This window comes from Lipotes vexillifer, unplaced genomic scaffold (assembly GCF_000442215.2).
Source record: "Lipotes vexillifer unplaced genomic scaffold, Lipotes_vexillifer_v1.1 scaffold189, whole genome shotgun sequence".
Taxonomy (NCBI): Eukaryota; Metazoa; Chordata; class Mammalia; order Artiodactyla; family Lipotidae; genus Lipotes; species Lipotes vexillifer.
The window spans coordinates 1,842,181-1,860,704 of record NW_006785816.1 but is presented as its reverse complement, the minus strand read 5'-3'; the positions used below and the strand labels follow the sequence as shown (position 1 = coordinate 1,860,704).

The 18,524-nt window shown below is 32.6% G+C and overlaps 1 protein-coding gene across 4 annotated transcripts in view; it reads right to left on the bottom strand.

The window, feature by feature from the left end:
- DCAF6 (DDB1 and CUL4 associated factor 6) overlaps positions 1-18,524 on the bottom strand; it is a 168,797-nt gene that overhangs the window by 86,150 nt on the left and 64,123 nt on the right. For all 4 annotated transcript variants that reach the window (XM_007458100.1, XM_007458102.1, XM_007458103.1 and 1 more), the window contains 3 exons: positions 9,139-9,252; positions 7,093-7,228; positions 4,541-4,755 (listed from right to left, as the gene is read on the bottom strand). In XM_007458100.1, coding sequence (XP_007458162.1) covers positions 4,541-4,755; positions 7,093-7,228; positions 9,139-9,252 — 465 coding nt within the window. The remainder of the gene's footprint in view (positions 1-4,540; positions 4,756-7,092; positions 7,229-9,138; positions 9,253-18,524) is intronic.

The following is an 18,524-nucleotide window of genomic DNA, read 5'->3' as shown; positions in this document are numbered from 1 at the left end:
TCCCTTTTATTTTTTTCTAACATAACATTCATTGATTTTTTTTTTCTTTCACAATTAAGCAGGTTTTAATAGAAATCTGGTGACAGCTTAGCTGTAAATTTTCTATTTTCTCCTGGAAACCATACCAAGCAACAAGGAGAATGGGAAAAAAAAGTCTCCATCCTCAGCAAAGGAAACAGAAAAAAAAAAAGACCCCACAAGTTCCATGTTATGTGTAAGTATGGTTAAAAGCAACTGAGAATAACAAAATCTGCAGAGGAAGTCACAAGTGTGACAAAGAATAATCATTAGATTAGAGGATGCCTAGTGTGGTAGTTATCTAAAATCTCAGACAAATAATCATTTCCAGAAAGAAAGAGCCTCACCCTGTATATAAATTGTACTTAGAATTAAGAGCCCTGTTCCATGGTTAGAAGAGAGAAATTTTTATATTATACAGGCAAACAACTGATGTTATAATCTTAGCAACGATTTCTGGAACAAGATCTTCAAGTTAAAAACAGTCCTAAGTTTGATTTTTCGAGATATGCGAAATAACCTACTCAAGAATCCTGAAAATGATATAGCATTCATTCAATCAGTCATTCAATAAAAATTTTTTTAGCACCTTTCATGTGTCAGGTACTACTCTAGGTATTGGGGAAAGATCAATGTACAAAACATACAAAAATTCCCAATGTCACAGAGTTTACAGAATACTTGAAATTAAAAAGTAAAATATACAGAGAAAGTGGTAAGTGTTACAGAAAAAAATAAAGTATCAGTAGAAAAGGGTGATAGGTAGTACCAGATAATTAAGGGTTACAATTTTAAATAATGTGGTAAGGTAGGATCTAACGGAGAAGGGAACATAGGAAAAGAACTATAGGAAGTAAAGGAAGAAGAAATCCAGATATCTAGAGGAGATCATTTCAGGCAAAATAAATGCAAAAGCCATAAGGTAGCTTAGCCTGTCTGAGTAAACAAGTAAGTAGATGTCGGTAGAGCAGAATAAACAAAGGAGAGAGCAGTAGAAGTAACAAGAACCAGATGATCTAAGATCTTGAAGCCACTGTAAGGACCTCAGTTTTGTTCTGAGTGAGGTGGGGAGCCATTTGGAGTGTGGATCAGAACAGTGGCATGATTTGACTTATGTTTTAAAGGATTACTTTGACTACCATGTAGCTAACTAAAGGATTGGAGGGCGTGGGTATGAAAGCAGGGACCTGGTAAGAAAGCTACCATAATAATCTAGGAGGAGAGATGCTGATGACTCGGATTAGAGTATTAATAGTAGAGTGGGAAGCAGTACTACAGATTTTGGATACAGGTTTCCCCTACTATCTGAAAGCAGAATGTTCCTATGAAAACTTTCTTAAGTCGAAATGGAGTAAAATGAAGAAGCAATTACCTTAGGACACATCTTGCTAACGGATGCACAGAATAAACTGGGATAAAGCACAGATGCTCACAGACACAATTCAATGGTACGACAGTTTGAGGCTGAGACAGAGACACAATTCAAAGCTACAGCAGCTTGATGCTGAGATGCCGAGTATAGTTCACTGGGAAGGAGCTTGGTGACGCCATTTGCTGCTCAGGGTGCACACTACAAACAAACGCCAAATGCCATTTTCGCTTTTCACCTTTTTTTTGGTAAAAGCAAAAATCCTCTTTGGATTTTTTAGTTAGTGAAAGCAGGTACTAAGCAGGTCTTTAGTAAAAGCAAAGTGATACAGAAGCAAACATTCAAAAAGCAGGGGATACATGCAATACTTTTAGGGATAAATTATGGGGACCAGGAGAAAATGAGAGATTGGCTTCAACAAAGCAGTCCAATAATGTGCTAGGTAGGTGGGGGAAATGTCAAAAAGATACGAGAGAAAAACGAAAAGAAAGAAAAGACAATAAAAAGGAAAAAGGAATACCAAACTAAAGGAAAATGAGAAGTGGAAAAAATTTGAATAAGACAAAAGAATATGCTAAATAAAGAAGGGGAACAGAAATTCCCTGGCAGTCCAGTGGTTAGGACTCTGAGCTTTCACTGCCAGGGGCCTGGGTTCAATCCCTGGTTGGGGAACTAAGAGCCAGCAAGCCAAGAGGCATGGCCAAAACAAAAAGGGGTGGGGGGGGTGAAAGACAAATTATTAGAGGACAAAGGAAGTAATATAGGAAATAAAAAGAGACCCCTACAAGTTAAGAAAATATAAAAATATGAAAACATAAGAAAAAAACCATATATTAAACTTTTATTCATACTTTAAAATCCTGCTCAAGTGTTTCTTACATTCCCAATCAAAAACAATTATTCCTTCTTTTGGTCTACTTATATAGAACATAATTCTTACATACAATTCTATTATTTTAAGTTTCACACATTTATTTATAAACTTTATTCCTTTATAAATTTATTTATTTATTTAAACTCCTGAGTGAGAGATCATGTCTTTGTTACAGTCATTCTTGATTTTCTAAAGTTTAGTATAGTATGTAGTATAGTAGCCACCCAGTAAATATTTGGTGAGCTGAGCTGAGTTTGTCTGAACATTACTGTCAAGGATTTAGCATAAAACACTGAAAGAAAAGATGGCGAGATTAAGAGAAGGATAGGTTATTAATTTCTTTTTCTACACAGACCTGTGAATTATTTCATTTATTACAATAAGCATAATTTATTTTTTTAACTTTAATTCATTTTCAGAATTATTTTTCTTAATTTAGTTAATTCAACAAAGAATACTGAGAAAAACATGTTCAAAAAACCAACTGTTCATAATTAAGCCTCTTTCACTCTGATTATATAAACATCTTTAGGCTAAGTATTCTATGGGATAAAAGCTAGTTGGCTCACTTAAAATGTTTCTGCATTTCTAACTCTTTCGTTCTGTAACAGTCACAAGTATGACTGTAACTTTACTGAAGCGCATTATCTCAAGAGAAAATTACACAGCAACAAAATGACAGAGCAGATTTCACATTTTCAATCAGACCAATAAACTCAAATATTGTTTCATTAGCCATCATACCCTCTTCTTCACCAATTTCCTAATTCATTTAAACACAGTGCCAAATTTAAAATCCCCAAAACACATTTATAAAGTAATCTTGATTTTTTTCTAATTTTAAGCCCTCTCAACCTGCAACTATAAGAACTGGATTTGGTTTTGCATCTCATAGGAATTACAAAATTGTTATTGTTCTTTAGTACCTTTAAAATGTATTCACTAAGAAGAGTTGGACCAACACCTAAAAGTCACTGATAATTAATAAAAAGCAATGGTTAATTTCAAAAGACATTTATAATCCAAAGAATAGAGTGATTAAACACAGGACACCGTAGGGACCTCCCTGGTGGCGCAGTGGATAAGACTCTGCACTCCCAATGCAGGGGGCCCGGGTTTGATCCCTGGTCAACTAGGTCCTACATGCATGCTACAACTAAGAGCTCGCATGCCACAACTAAGGAGCCTGTGTGCCTCAACTAAGGAGCCCGCAAGCCACAACTAAGGAGCCCACATGCCGCAATTAAGGAGATCTGGAGGCACAACTAAGAGCCAGTGAAACCAAATTAAAAAAACAAAACAACCATAGGACATTGTAAAATAAAAAAGCCAAAGTGAAAAACATGGGGAAAGAAGCTTAACAAGGTTAAAGCAAACATTTTTCTACTGCTGTGTACTGTGAAGGATATACTATTTCTGGTTTTTGCTTTTCATAAATAAGAAAAATGATTTAGTATTTTAGAGTCATTTTAGGAAAAGTAGTTCTTTCACCTAGTTTCCAATACATAATATATGTCTGTATTTATATCTAGAAATTGATAAAGAGGGCATCTACAGATATAGATATAAAGATATAGAGATATAATGTAATGTATAAACTTCTACAAGACTAAATGCTTATATTCATGCACCAATAGGAGTTTCACCTATTACCATTCACTATTTATATGAGGACAGCAATCCCCTCCTCTCCCGATTCTGTGTATGTGTTGTGTTGTGTGTGTATGTTCAGACACTTTAACTTACCTTTTTCTCACTCACTCATATGGGTCACTGTTTTACAAAATGTACCTAGAGATAATATTACATGTCACTAATTCTTAACTGTGAAAGAGGCAGAATCAGGAGAAGACAGGAAGGACTGCTATCAACATATGAATAGTAAACATTGTTGCATGAATATAAACATTTAGTCTCTTGGAAGTTTATACATCACATTTATTTATTATTTTAATTGCCTCTTCTGCAACTGTCAGAACTGTTCATCTTTCTTGCCTGCTGCTGTGCATCCATAAACTTGGAAAACCATTTTGCTATTAAATATTCTCTCTTTAAAAATACTTTTACAATACTTTCGCCTAGCGCCTTATCCTTATTTATTACTCCCATTCTTTCATGCGTGTTTTCATGTCTTTGCTCCTTAGACTGTAAATGCCATGAAAATTAACTCTATTTTTTGAAGCCCTTCAGGCCCTAGGAGTTACTGAATTAATGCTCCAGGAGTTAGTGAGTTAATGTTTTCTGAATTCAATAAAGAACATGGTTTTGAGTAAACTTACCTCTTCTCTTCTCTCTTCTGCAGAAGGAGTTTTAAGTTCTCGTGCTGTATCATCTTTTGGGTCAAAAAGATATATGTAATCTGAAGAGTAACTAACAAGAATCTCTTGACCATCTTCACTGTAACACAGAGATGTCACCCTGCAGGACTTGTTATTAAGATGGGAAGGGATAAAACGGGCAACCATTCCAGTAGTTCCTCGACCTGCATAATTCCCTAAATAAGAAAAAAGGAATTGTTTAAAATTCAGAATATTTTTCAAGAAAAACACTTGAAAAAGTCTTAATCTGAATTATGAGATATGTGATTTAATGTAGCAATATAAATCCAAGCTATCATATTCTATTTCTGGAAAAGACTCTTTAATCATCAGTCAAATTTTGTAACAAAATAAAAATGAATATAGTATAAAGGTTACATATCTTCCAAAAAGAATTCATGATTTTCTACAATTCCAGATTACATCAATGTTTTATTGGAAATATGAGTTATTTAATTAATTTTATATTGTGATTACAGTCACACTAAATCATCTCTTAAAAATTCCCCAAATTAAGATAATATAATTTTTATAATATAAATCGGAAAGCTGATATTTACTAGCATACTAGATAAAACAGTACAGTATCTTTTTAATATGATTTACTTTTTACTTTATGTCATTAAAAGATTTTTGATTGCCATGAAATTCTCCTCTTATAAGATAACAGAGTGGGAATACCACTCTAATTTTAATTAATTTTGGTGGTCGTCAACATAATGCAATACGATAGGGAGAGGTACAACTGGCACTTTGTGCTCTGCAGACCCAGGAATGCTAAATTCTAAGAATCCCACAAAGCTGTCTTATCCTGCCCTGCCCAAAATTTCAATCATGTCCCATCTGTTGAGAAACGATAACTGAGCCTACAGTTCCATATATTACTACTGTTCCCCCTAAATATGCATGTCCAAATAGACAAGACTCCTCAATCACAGTTCAAGAAAAGAAAAAAGATCCCATCTGGTTTTCCCATTTCAGTAATCTAGGTCCATTTTCACTGGACATAAACTGACATTGAGATCAACATTGTTAATTTCTGGCCCAAGTCAACTTTTATTTTTGATGGCATAAAATATGTGAATATATATATAAATGTGTACATATGTATGTATATTTGGGGTGTGTGTGTGTGTGTGTGTGTGTGTGTGTGTGTGTGTGTGTGTGTGACAGAGAGACAGAGAGAGAGAGAGAGAGAAAGAATGTGCAATCTTGACCTTCCCTGACAGAAAATGCTAATGGAAGTTAGCTTTGAGGTGAATATTTCAGAAGTGGTTTGATCCCAAAGCAGATGAGGAACAAATAGGAGTTTAAGGTAAATTCAAATTCAGTACTGCAGCATCATTTACAGTACTTTAGCTAGGCTACTAAGTAGGCATAAATATGTTATATAGTAATACACACCCAAGTCACTGTTCTTTCCTAACTTTTCTCTCCACCACACTATTATCCCCTTGATTGAAAAGATGGCAAAGAGAAATTAGGAAAGCCAAGTGTTGTGAGCTGAAGAGTGTCCCCTGAAAATTCATGTCCACCAAGAAACAAAGAACGTGACCTCATTTAGAAATAGGGTATTTGTAGATGTAATTATCAAGATGAGGTCATACTGGATTATGGTGGCCCTTAAATACAATGTAACTAGTTTTCTTATAAGAAGAGGGAAATGCAGGCACAGATACACAGGAGAGAATAGCATGTAAATATGGAAGCAGAGATTGGACTGATACATTTAAAAGCCAAAGGATGCTAAGGATTGTCAGCAACCTCCAGAATCTAGGAGAGAAGCAGGCAATAGATTCTCCATGAGAGCCTCCAGCAGAAAACCACCCTGCAACATCTTGATTTTAGACATTTAGCCTCCAGAAATGTGAGAGAATAAATTTCTGTTATTTTAAGCCACCCAGTTTAGAGTAATTTGTTATGATAGACCCAGGAAATTAATATATCAAGTGTTACAACTCTTTAAAGTGATAAACAGCAGAAGTATCACACTGATGGGTCATAAAAACTTGGTGAAATGCTATTTTTTATAATAATCCATAGTATTTAAATACATTCTATTTACTAAATTTTATGTCAAACTAATGAAATTTTTAAATTGCAATACATCATAAAGATTTATCCTTTGGGGACTTCCCTGGTAGTGCAGTGGTTAAGAATCCGCCTGCCAATGCAGGCGACATGGGTTCAAGCCCTGGTCTGGGAAGATCCCACGTGCCGCGGAGCAACTAAGCCCATGCGCCACAACTACTGAGCCTGCGCTCTAGAGCCCGAAAGGCACAACTCCTGAAGCCTGCACACCTAGAGCCCGTGCTCCACAACAAGAGGAGCCACCGCAATGAGAAGCCCACGCACCACAATGAAGAGTAGACCCTGCTCACCGCAACTAGAGAAAGCCTGCACGCAGCAATGAAGACCCAATGCAGCCAAAAATAAATAAACTTATATAAAAAAAAAGATTTATCCTTTGAACTGATAGGATCTCATATTTTCTCTAATATATGTCTTTTTACCTGTAGCTCTTGTACCCAGCATTCGCCGATCATATATTCGTACTGAGCTATCGGAACAACCAACAGCAAGATAATATGGTATTGGTGGACAAATAGCTACAGATGTGGCAGCACGTCGGCAGTTAATTAAAATATCCTACAAAAGATAAAAAAATACCAGTTACATAAGCTTTACAACAGATAACAGTCTATTTAAAACATTTTCCCTTCAATTAGAACAAGAAAATTTTTTTCAGAAATCCTAATTCAGTCAGTATGACAATGAGGGAGGAAAAAAACCAACATGCCTCCTAAATATTCTCATACTCAGGAATAAAATGATCATCTTTACAAATATTAAAAAACTCATACATTACCTATGTAATATGTCATTAAGTCATTAATGTCATTAGAAATGCCTGTGATCATTGGTCCACTGGACAGTAAAGATGGAGGTATAATCAACCTTTGTCTATCATAAATATAATCATTATTTTATACGGTACTCATGATATTTTACTTTTAGTTATTGCTATTAAAATATAACAAAAATATCATAACCTGATATTAAAATTTTATATTTTTGTTAGCTTATAAAATCTTCCTCCTTACCCATTCAAAAACAAAGTACATACATACATATAAAATTGAAGCCATTGTCAAAGACAGGCTTCACTATAATGTCACTACTTATCTCTATACAAGCATTAGAAAATATAAGAGTTATCACCCCAAAGATATAGCTTTAAGGTACTGTTAATTCTATACTATTTTGTCTACAACTCTTAACTCCTCACTCTTCTCAGAATAGCCGAGTTTTTAAGTTACATTTATGCTAAGTTTTATGTATTTAATTATGGGTCTCAGAACATTATTCCTATTACATAGAATTTATTCACCAAATACTGTTCATAATTCTAAATTTTTAGGATTTATGAATTACCCTAGTTACCAATTTTCTTTATACTGTCTCCATTCCTTTTTACATATAAAGAAGTCAAAAGTTTATTGAGAAAAAATTTAACAGTATTTCACTTATTAGCTTTGCTTTATTCTTTAGTTTTAGAGTTTTTGATTATAAAAGCAAAATTAAATCCAACTACATTGTATACGGAACTACTGCTTAAAAGATTTTGACATAACAAATTTTAGGACCTATTATTTACTAAGAAACAGGTAAACCAAATGCCCCTAATAAACAACCTGCTATTTTATACTTATTTCTGCCTTCAGTTCAACGTTCCTAATTGTGTATGTGTATACATGTATACAATATAAAAACTGACACAATTTTTTTATTTCTATTTTTTCTTCTGTTTCAATGTATAAAATAATATTTTCTCCACCTAAAGCATGTTAACAATAGTAACTGGTTTAATTAGCAAACACTCAACCAGATTACTAGTAACTTTTTTTTTTTTTGTAACTATCAGTAAAAATGTATTTAGCAATACTTGCTTACTTCATTTACTACTCTAAAATGATCTGAGACAAAAGCTACTGTCTCTAAATAACATTTAGGGTTAGTTGTCTGGGGCCTTACACTGACTGATTTCTCAGGTCTTTTTCAAGTTTAAAATACTATTTTAAAAAATACAAAATTGATAGTGAAGCTCTGTCTTTAGAGAAGTGAGCTAAATCTGAATGAACATGTTGATAAAATGGTATCTGTCTAAAACAAAAGATAGCATATAAATAAATCTTGGTTTAAAGGACAGGGTAAAAATAAACTTCTACATGCTTTTATCACTGCTATTGGTAAGCCAAAATTGCCTCCATAAATAAATGGAATATACTGATAAATACTTCAAGTTTTTATAATGCTATGGTATATACTGAACAATTATATAAATTTTTATAAATATATTTGAACTGTACAATTTAAGTATATATTCCTTAACTTCACTATTAACATTTTAATTAAGAATTTTTTGATTATAAAAATATACTTATTGAAAATAAAAAATTCTTAATTTATCCATTAGCTCATAACAGAGGTAACTTACTACCCAATTTTAAGTATAATCTTAATTTTTTTCATCATTTGTACAAAAACTTGATTCTTACATCTTTGCAATCTTCTTTTGTGCAGCTAGTTTTGATGCGTGTATCAAACCACCTAACAGTTCCATCTTCACCACAAGAGAGAAAAGTATACGGGTCATTAGGTACAGTCATAATCTGAAGATGAAAACAAAAGTACAGGTAATGTTTGTGAACATTTAAACAGATGACTTTGAAAAACATTACTGCTATATCATAAAATGATTATGGCAAAAGCAACTAAGAACCATTTATTTTAATTATTTATGACTTACCCGTATCATAATGCAAAATAGTGCTATACATATAGAAATATGCAAGAGGTAACTGTTGAATTAATGTGACTCATTACTTTGAAGTTTGACATTAATGTACCTTCAGACAGAAAGCTCTTTAAATTATAAACTCCTAACAACTTGACAAGAAAAATCCTACCGTTCGTTGGAAGCTTGTTCAAACTCTGAATAGCCAAATTTTTGTTTTCTGGATGTGAATTTACACTTGTATTAGAAATACATTGTAACATTTTACTCTCTGATAATGTTTATAAAAACTATGTAATGCTGAATTAAGCATTTAAACTGACCTCTCAAAAATTTTTTGAGTGATGGTAATGGTTCTATAACAATGTAAAAGTACTAAATGTCACGAACAGTACAGTTAAAAATGGTTTGAATGGCAAATGTTATATTATGCATATTTTACAAAAATTAAATTTTTTAAAGAAATGAAACATTTTAGATATTCCTGTATCCACTTCTGGTTTAGCAATAATACTGTAAGTTGAGGCCCTCTGTGAACCCTCCTGTCCAACATATTCCTCCCCTTCTCTGTCCTTAGAAGTAGAAACTGCCAAAATTGGGTATTTAGCATTCTCACATAGGTTTTTATGTACCCATAAACAATGGAAGGTATATTCCTATGTATACATGAAAAGGTGCTCAGATTCATTAGTGATCAACTAAACAAAAATTATAATCCTAAGTAAATATCACTACACATCACCAGAATGACCAAAATGAAAGGGACTAGATTAATATCAAATGTCAATGAGGACATGGAGCAACTAGGGCTTTCATACATCGTTGATGGGGCTGTAAAACGGTACCATCACTTTGAAAAACCATGTGTCAGTATCTACTAAAGCTGGTCATATGCCTCTTTCATGACCCAGCAATTCCACTACAAATAAATGTATGCAAAAAGGCACCTAAAGATGTGTACCAGAAAGTTCATAGCAGCATGATTCATATTAGCTAAATACTTGAAACAACCCAAATGGCCAGTAAGAGAATAAGATCATAAATTATGATTTACTCTTAAAATACTAAAACAATAAAAATAAAGAAATACATTGCTCTCAAATTATGTAAAACCAGTGATTAAAAATAAGATTTCTTGCCAGAAATCAGTGGAGTAACATCTTTAAAGTAGTAAAAGAAAAAAAAAACTGTCAAACTAGAATTCTATACCCACAGAAATATCTTTCTAAAACAAAAATAAACTAGACTTTTTCAGAAATAAGAAAGATGAAAGATTATTCAGTAGCATAGAAGTCAGCAAAGGATGCCTCTTACCTAACTATGTCCCATTATTTTTGTAAATAAGAGTTGAATGAAACTCAGCCACATCCAATCATTTACAAATTATCCAAGTCTGCTTTCATGACACAATGGCATATTTGAGTAGTTGTGACAAAGATTATATGGCACACAAAGCCTAAAATATTTACTATTTGGCATTTTACAGGATAATTTTCCAAACCTCTACAATAACAGACAAGCACAATATAAATACATCTTTTAAAATCCTTCTTGTAAAAGGAAAATAATACCTGCCATAATCTGGATCTATGCAAAGGAATTTAAGATTAGAAATAATAAATATGTAAGTAAACATAATATAATTTTTACTTTGTTTTAAAATCTTTTTGAAGACAATTGACTATTAAAGGAAGAATATTAACAATGTATTAAGGAAATTATGAAACATATAAAAATAAAATGTAAGAAAAAAATACCTAAAATTCCAGGAGAAGAAAAATGAAAGTACAGTGTTATAAGATTCTTATACTATATTTGAAGTGGTACCATATTACTTGATGGTACACTGTGATAAAGTTTATGATGTATACCATAAACCCTAAAGCATACACTAAAACATCCACAACAAAAAAAAGTTATAGCTAATAAATCAACAAAGGAGGTAAAGTGGAATCACAAAAATACTCAGTTCTTCCAAAAAACAGAAGAAGGGGAAAAAACTGATGCAACAGGAACAGAAGAAAAACAAAGAGCAAGACACAAAATTTAAATTCAGATACCTACATATCAATAATCACATTAATTATAAATGATATAAACAGCCCAATTATATAAAAGGCAGATGTTGCTAGATTGGATAAAAAAGCAAAACCCAACTACAAATTGCCTGTAAGAATCTAACTTTAAATATAAAGACACAGATAGCTAGACTAAAAGTAAAAGGACAGAAGAAAGAGATACCACAATAACTCTAATAATGAGAAAGCTAGATTTGCTGTATAAATAGCAAATTTCAAAGCAAAGAGTATTAATGGGGATAAAGAGAGTCATTTTACAATGATAAATGGGTCAATCCAAGAATAGAAACATCAAAATCCTGAATGCTTATGTACCTAAAAACAGATCTTTGAAATACATGAAGCAGTAATTGACAGAACTGAGTGAAGAAACAGACAGTCCAAAAATATTAGATTTCAACACACCTGTTTCAATAATTGATAGAACAAGCAATCAGAAAATCAGTAAGAATACAGAAGAATTGAACATGGTTATCGGCCATGTTGACATAACTGATATTTATGGAACATTCCACAAATAAAAGAATAAGCAGTTTTTAAAGTGCATAAGATAAATTTACCAATAGACTATATTCTGGAACACAAAACAAGTCTCATTAAAATTAAAAGGATTTAAGTCATACAAAGTACATATTCTGACTGAGATGGATTTAACTAGAAAATAATCATTGTAAATCAATCCATACAAAGACAGTTACACAAATGATTAAAATAGCTTCAATTGCAATTAAGCCCAAGCTGGAAAACAACTCAAATATTCAAATATTTCCAAATATTTGGAAACTAAATGACATGTTTTTCAATAAATGATGAATCAAAGAAGAAATCACAATGGAAACTAGAAAATATATTTACTAATTACTAATAGAAGAGAAATGGAAGTTCAGCATATCAAAACTAGTGAAATTTACCTAAAGGAATACTCAGTGGAAATTTTATTTTACTAACTGCCTGTATTAGAAAGGATAAAGGTCTCAAATCAGTAACTTCAGCCTCTCCTTTAAGAAACTAGAAGAAAGAGAGCAATGAAACTCACCATAGTAAACAGAAGAAAGGAAAAAATGGAGATCAAAAATAGAAAAAGAAAACAAGAAAATAGAGAAAACCATGGAAACCAAAGTTCGTTCTTAGAGATCATTAAAATTGATGAAATCTCTACACAGACTGCTAAGAATAATAAAGAGAGAGAGAGAATACAAACTACCAATATCAAGAGTGACAGAGGTGACATCACTATAGATTCTACAGATGTTAAAAGGATAGTAAGAAAGTACTGTGAACAACTTTACACCAACAAATTCAGCAATATAGATGAAACAGGATCCTTGAAAAGGATAAAATACTAAAGCTCATTAAAGCAGAAAGATATAACCTGAATCACCAAATATTCATTTTAAGAAATTTGCAGTTATAAACATCCTACAAAGAAAACTCTAGGACCAGATGGCTTTATTGGTGAATGCTCCCAAACATATAAGAAACAAATATTACCACTTCTACACAAACTTCTTTCAGAAAATTGAAGAGGACAAACTTTCCAAGTTATTGCAATAAGGCAGCATTATGCTAACAACAAACCCAAAGATAGTGCAAGAAAACAAAGTTAAAGATCATCTCTCATGAACACGTCTGCAAAAAAAAGAGTCCTTAACAAAATGAATACAACACAGAAAGAGAATAATATATCAATATACGACCAGGTGAGGTTTATCTCTGGAATGTTAAATTGGTCTTAACGTTTGAAAAATAAATGTAATTCACCCTGTTAAGAAACTAAAAGATCCAATTAAAGATGTTTAAGAAAAAAAAAAGAGTGGAATGCACATTGATCTCAAGTCCATGTGAAATGTTTTTCAAGATGGACTGTAGCTACACAGAGCAAAACAATTCTCAATAAATATTAAATGTTTAAAATGATAAAAATATCTTTTCTACTATAAAAAAATAAACTAAAAGAAAAGCAATACAATCCTTTCAAAAAATGAAAAAATACAGAGAAAACACATGACAACATCCAATATCCATTCCTGATAAGTGTAAGAATATGAACAGAATTAACTCAGCCTGCTAAAAAGCATTATTGAAATATACCTACTGTCATAGTTAATAGTGAAAGATCAAAGATCAAAACAAGGGAAGGATGTTTAGTCTTACCACTTTTATTCAATATTGGACTGAAAGTTCTAATAAGTGTGATAAGAAAAAGAAATAAAAGGAGTCCAGATGGGAAAAGAAGAAAAATTGTCGCTATATTCACAGATGACATAATCATCTAAGGAGAAAATTCTATGTAATCTTTTTGTAAAAAGTTACTAGAACTAATAAGTGAGTGTAGCAAAACTGCAGAATACAAGATCAATATATAAAAATCAACTGCATGTGAAAATACTAGCAACAAAACCATCAGAAATTGAAATTTTAAAGATAATACCATTTACAATAACATTAAAAATATGAAATATTTAAGGGTAAGTCTTAAGACACACAAACTGAAAATTATAAAACATTGCCAAGTAAAATTAAAGTCCTAGATAAGGGAGATATACTGCAATCATGGATTGGAAGATTTAATAAATGTTGTCAACTCTCCCTAAATTGATATATAGATTCAAATAAAGCCCAGGAGGAATTTTGGTAAAAACTGACAATTTAATTATCAAATCCATGTGGAAATACAAAAGACCTAAAATACCTTAAACAATTTTGAAAAAGAAGAAGAAAGGACTTATACTACCCGGTTTTAAGAGTTAATATTAAGCTATAGTAATAAAGACAGTGTGGTACAAGCATAATCATAAATCACTGGAAGAGAAAAGGTACTGACCAGAAATAGGTGAAAATAGATGTGGTCAAATGACTTATGATCATGATGTAAAAAAAGTTCAGTGGAGAAAAACAATGTTGGAAAACCAGATATCCATATGTAAAATAATGAACTTAAAACAGTATCTCATAATTTATGAAAAAATTAACACAAAATAGATCATCGATCCAAATGCAAAACATAAAAGTATAAAACTTTTAGGAGAAAATCGTTGTGACATTTGGTTAAACAAAGATTTTTAGACACAACATTGGTTCCCCTCCCAAAATAATAAATTTGATAAAATGGGTTTCTTTAAAATTAAAGAACTTGTTTTTGAAAGATACTGTAAGGAAAATGAAAAGACTAGCCATCAACTCAGAGAAAAAATTTGAGTCACATACCTGAAAAATACACAGAACATACTTTTAAAAACCCTCAAAACTCAACAGTAAAAAATGAAATAATGGGCAAAAGATTAAACAGACAATTCATCGAATAAGGCACATGAAGAAACAGGAAAACATGGCTCAAACAAAGAAACAAAGTAAATCTTCAGAAACTGACCCTAATAAAAGGGAGATGTATGAATTACCTAAAAAAGAATTTGGGCTTCCCTGGTGGCGCAGTGCTTGAGAGTCCGCCTGCCGATGCAGGAGACGCGGGTTCGTGCCCCGTTTCGGGAGGATCCCACATGCCGCGGAGCGGCTGGGCCCGTGAGCCATGGCCGCTGAGCCTGCGCGTCCGGAGCCTGTGCTCCGCAAATGGGAGAGGCCACAACAGTGAGAGGCCCGCATAACGCAAGAAAAAAAAAAAAAAAAAAAAGAATTTTAAGTAATGGTCATAAAGAAATGCAGTGTTCCACAAGAGAATACAGAGAGACAGCTAAACAAAATCAGGAAAACAATGCATAAACAAAACGAGAATATTACCAATGAGAAAGAAACCAGAAAAATAGTGAAACAAAAATTATGGAGCTGAAAAATATAGTAACTAAATTTAAAAATCACTAGAGGACGATCAACAGCAGGCTGAATCAAGCAGAAAAAAGAATCAGCAAAGTCAAAGATAAGCCATTTGAAATTATCTAGTCAGAGGAACAAAGAAAGGGAATGAAGTGAAAAAGCCTAAGGGACTTATAGGATATCACCAAGATGAGCAATATTCCCATTATAGGAGTTCTGGATGGAGAAAGGGGAGTGGGTGGAGAGCTTATCTGAAAAAAATAATGGCCGAAAACTTCCCAAATCTGAGAAAGAAAATGAACATCCAGATTCAAGAGACTCAGAGGACTCCAACTAGGATGGGCCCAAAGAGGCTCAAATCAAGACATACTATAAACAACTAGTCAAAAGTGAGTTAATCTTGAAAGCAGCAAGGGAAATGTGAATCATTACATACAAAGAAGCTCCCATTAGATCAGTGGATTTCTCAACAGAAACATTACCAGCCAGAGGGAAGTGGGATAACACATTCAAAGTACTGAAACAAAAAACCTGCAAACCAAGAATACTATACCAAAACTGTCCTTTAAAACTGAAGGAGAAATAAAGACCTTCCCAGATAAAGAAAAACTAAGAAAGGTTATCACCACAAAGACCTGCATTACAAGAACTGCTAAAGGAAGTCCTTCAAGTTGAAATGAAAGAAGCTAGACAGCAACACACAGCATATAAAAATATAAAGATTTTGTGGTAAAGGTAAATATACAAATACAAAAATCTGTAATACTGTAATGGTGGTACATAAATCACTTTTGAGTATAGAATTTAAGAAATAAAAGCATTAAAAATTATTATAACACTGTTAGTGAATACAAAATATAAAAAGACATAGTTTATGACACTGAACAAAGTGGGGCAAGGATGTAAAGGAATAGTATTTTTGTATGTAATTTAAGTTGTTATCAGTTCAAGATAGATTGTTATAGCTATGTTTTATGTAATCCTCATGGTAAACACAATGAAAAAAACCTATAAAAGATGCCAAAAGAAAACAAGAAAGGAATTAAAGCATGTCATTACCAAAGAAAAAAGAAAATCAATAAAACACAATGGAAAGCAGCAAGAGAGGAAAAGAGTGACCAAATATTCGCAGGACACACAGAAAAAAAATTTTTAATGGCAATAGTGAGTAGTTCCCTATAAGTAACTACTTTAAATGTAAATCGTACAGTACTAAGTGGGAAGTTTATAGTAATAAATATCTACATTAAAAAAGAAGATCTCAAATCAACAACCTAACTTTATACCTCAATAGATGAAGGAAATAATAAAGATTAGAGCAGATATAAAGGATATGAAGAATAGAAAAAAGTATAAATGAAATTAAGTTCTTCTCAAAAGAGTATCAAAATCAACAAACCCTCACCTAGACTAACAAGAAAAAAAGCAAAATAACTCAGCAAAAATCAGAAATGAAAGAGAAGACATTACAACTTATACCACAGAAATAAAAAGGATCCTAAGAGACTACTATGAATACAACAACAGATGGAATGACCTAGAAGAAATGAATAAATTACCAAGACTAAATAATAGATTAGATAGATAGATAGATACAGATAAACTGAACAAAGCTACACTACAGTAAGGAGATTGAATCAGTAATCAAAAACATCCAAAGAAAGGAAAGCCCAGACCAGATGGCTTGACACCACCACTTACATTAAAAAATTTACATCAAGGGCTTCCCTGGTGGCGCAGTGGTTGAGAGTCCGCCTGCCGATGCAGGGAACACAGGTTCATGCCCCAGTCCGGGAAGATCCCACATGCCGTGGAGCGGCTGGGCCCATGAGCCATGGCCACTGAGCCTGTGCATCTGGAGCCTGTGCTCCACAATGGGAGAGGCCACAACAGTGAGAGGCCCGCATACCACAAAAAAATAATAATAAAAATAAATAAATAAAAGAAAGTAAGACTACAAACCTGTATTCCTGATGAATATTGATATAAAAATCCTCAGCAAAATGCTAAAAAGAAAAAAAAAAACCCAAAACAATAACACACTAATAGTCTAAGTCAGACTTACTTCTGAAATGCAAGGATGGTTCAACATATACAAATCAATCAAAGTAATTCATCTCATTATCAAAATGATCATCTCAACTAATACAGAAAAAGCATTTGACAAAATACAACACACTTTCATGATAAAAAACACTCAACAAACTAGGAATGGAAGGAAATTACCTCAACATAATAAAGGCCATATATAAGAACCTCATAGCTAATATATTCAATAGTGAAAAACAAAAAGCTTTCCCTCTAAGATCAAGAACAAGGCAAAGATACCCACTCTCGTCACTTCTATTCAATATAGTATTAGAAGTTCAAGCTACAGGATCAAGGCAAGAAAAAAGAAATAAAAGACATCAAAATTGGAAAGGAAGAAGTAAAATTATCTCTATTTGCAGATAACCTGATCTTATACATAGAAAACTCTAAAGTTTCTGCAACAAAACTATTAGAATAAATGAATACAGCAAAGTCGCAGTTACAAAATCAACACGTAAAAATCAGCTGTGTTTATATACAGTAACAATGAACAACTTGAAAATGAAATTAAGAAAACAACCCATTTACAATAGCATCAAAAAAATAAAATACTTGGGAATAAACTTATTCAAGGAGGTGAAAGATCTGTACACTGAAAACTACAAAACAATGCTGAAAGAAATTATAGAAGACACAAATAAATGGAAAGATGTTCTGTGTTCATGGACTGGAAGACTGAATATTGTTAAAATGTCCGTATTACCCAATGTGACCTATATTTAATGCAATTTCTATCAAAATTCCAAGGACATTTTTACAGAATCAAAAATAAAAAACCCTAAAATTCATATGGAATCTCAAAGGACACAAAACAGCCACAACAATCTTCAGAAAGCAAAACAAAGCTGGAGGCCTCACACTTGCTGATTTCAAAGTGTATTACAAAGCTACTACATTTAAAACATTATGACAGACCTACAGACCAATGGAACAGAGTAGAGAACCCAGGAATAAATAAACCCTCACATAACTGATTTTTCACAGAGGTACAAATGCAATTCATTAAAGAAAGAATAGTCCCTTCAACAAATGGTGTTGAGAAAACTGGATATTCACATGTCCAGTTTTGAAGGAAGTAAGGAAGGAAGAAGGAAGTTGGACCCTCATTTACGCCACATACAAAAATTTAAATGTATTAAGGACATTTTAAAGTAATACTTAAAACTATAAAACTCCTAGAAAAAAACCCTGGGGAAACACTTCATGACTT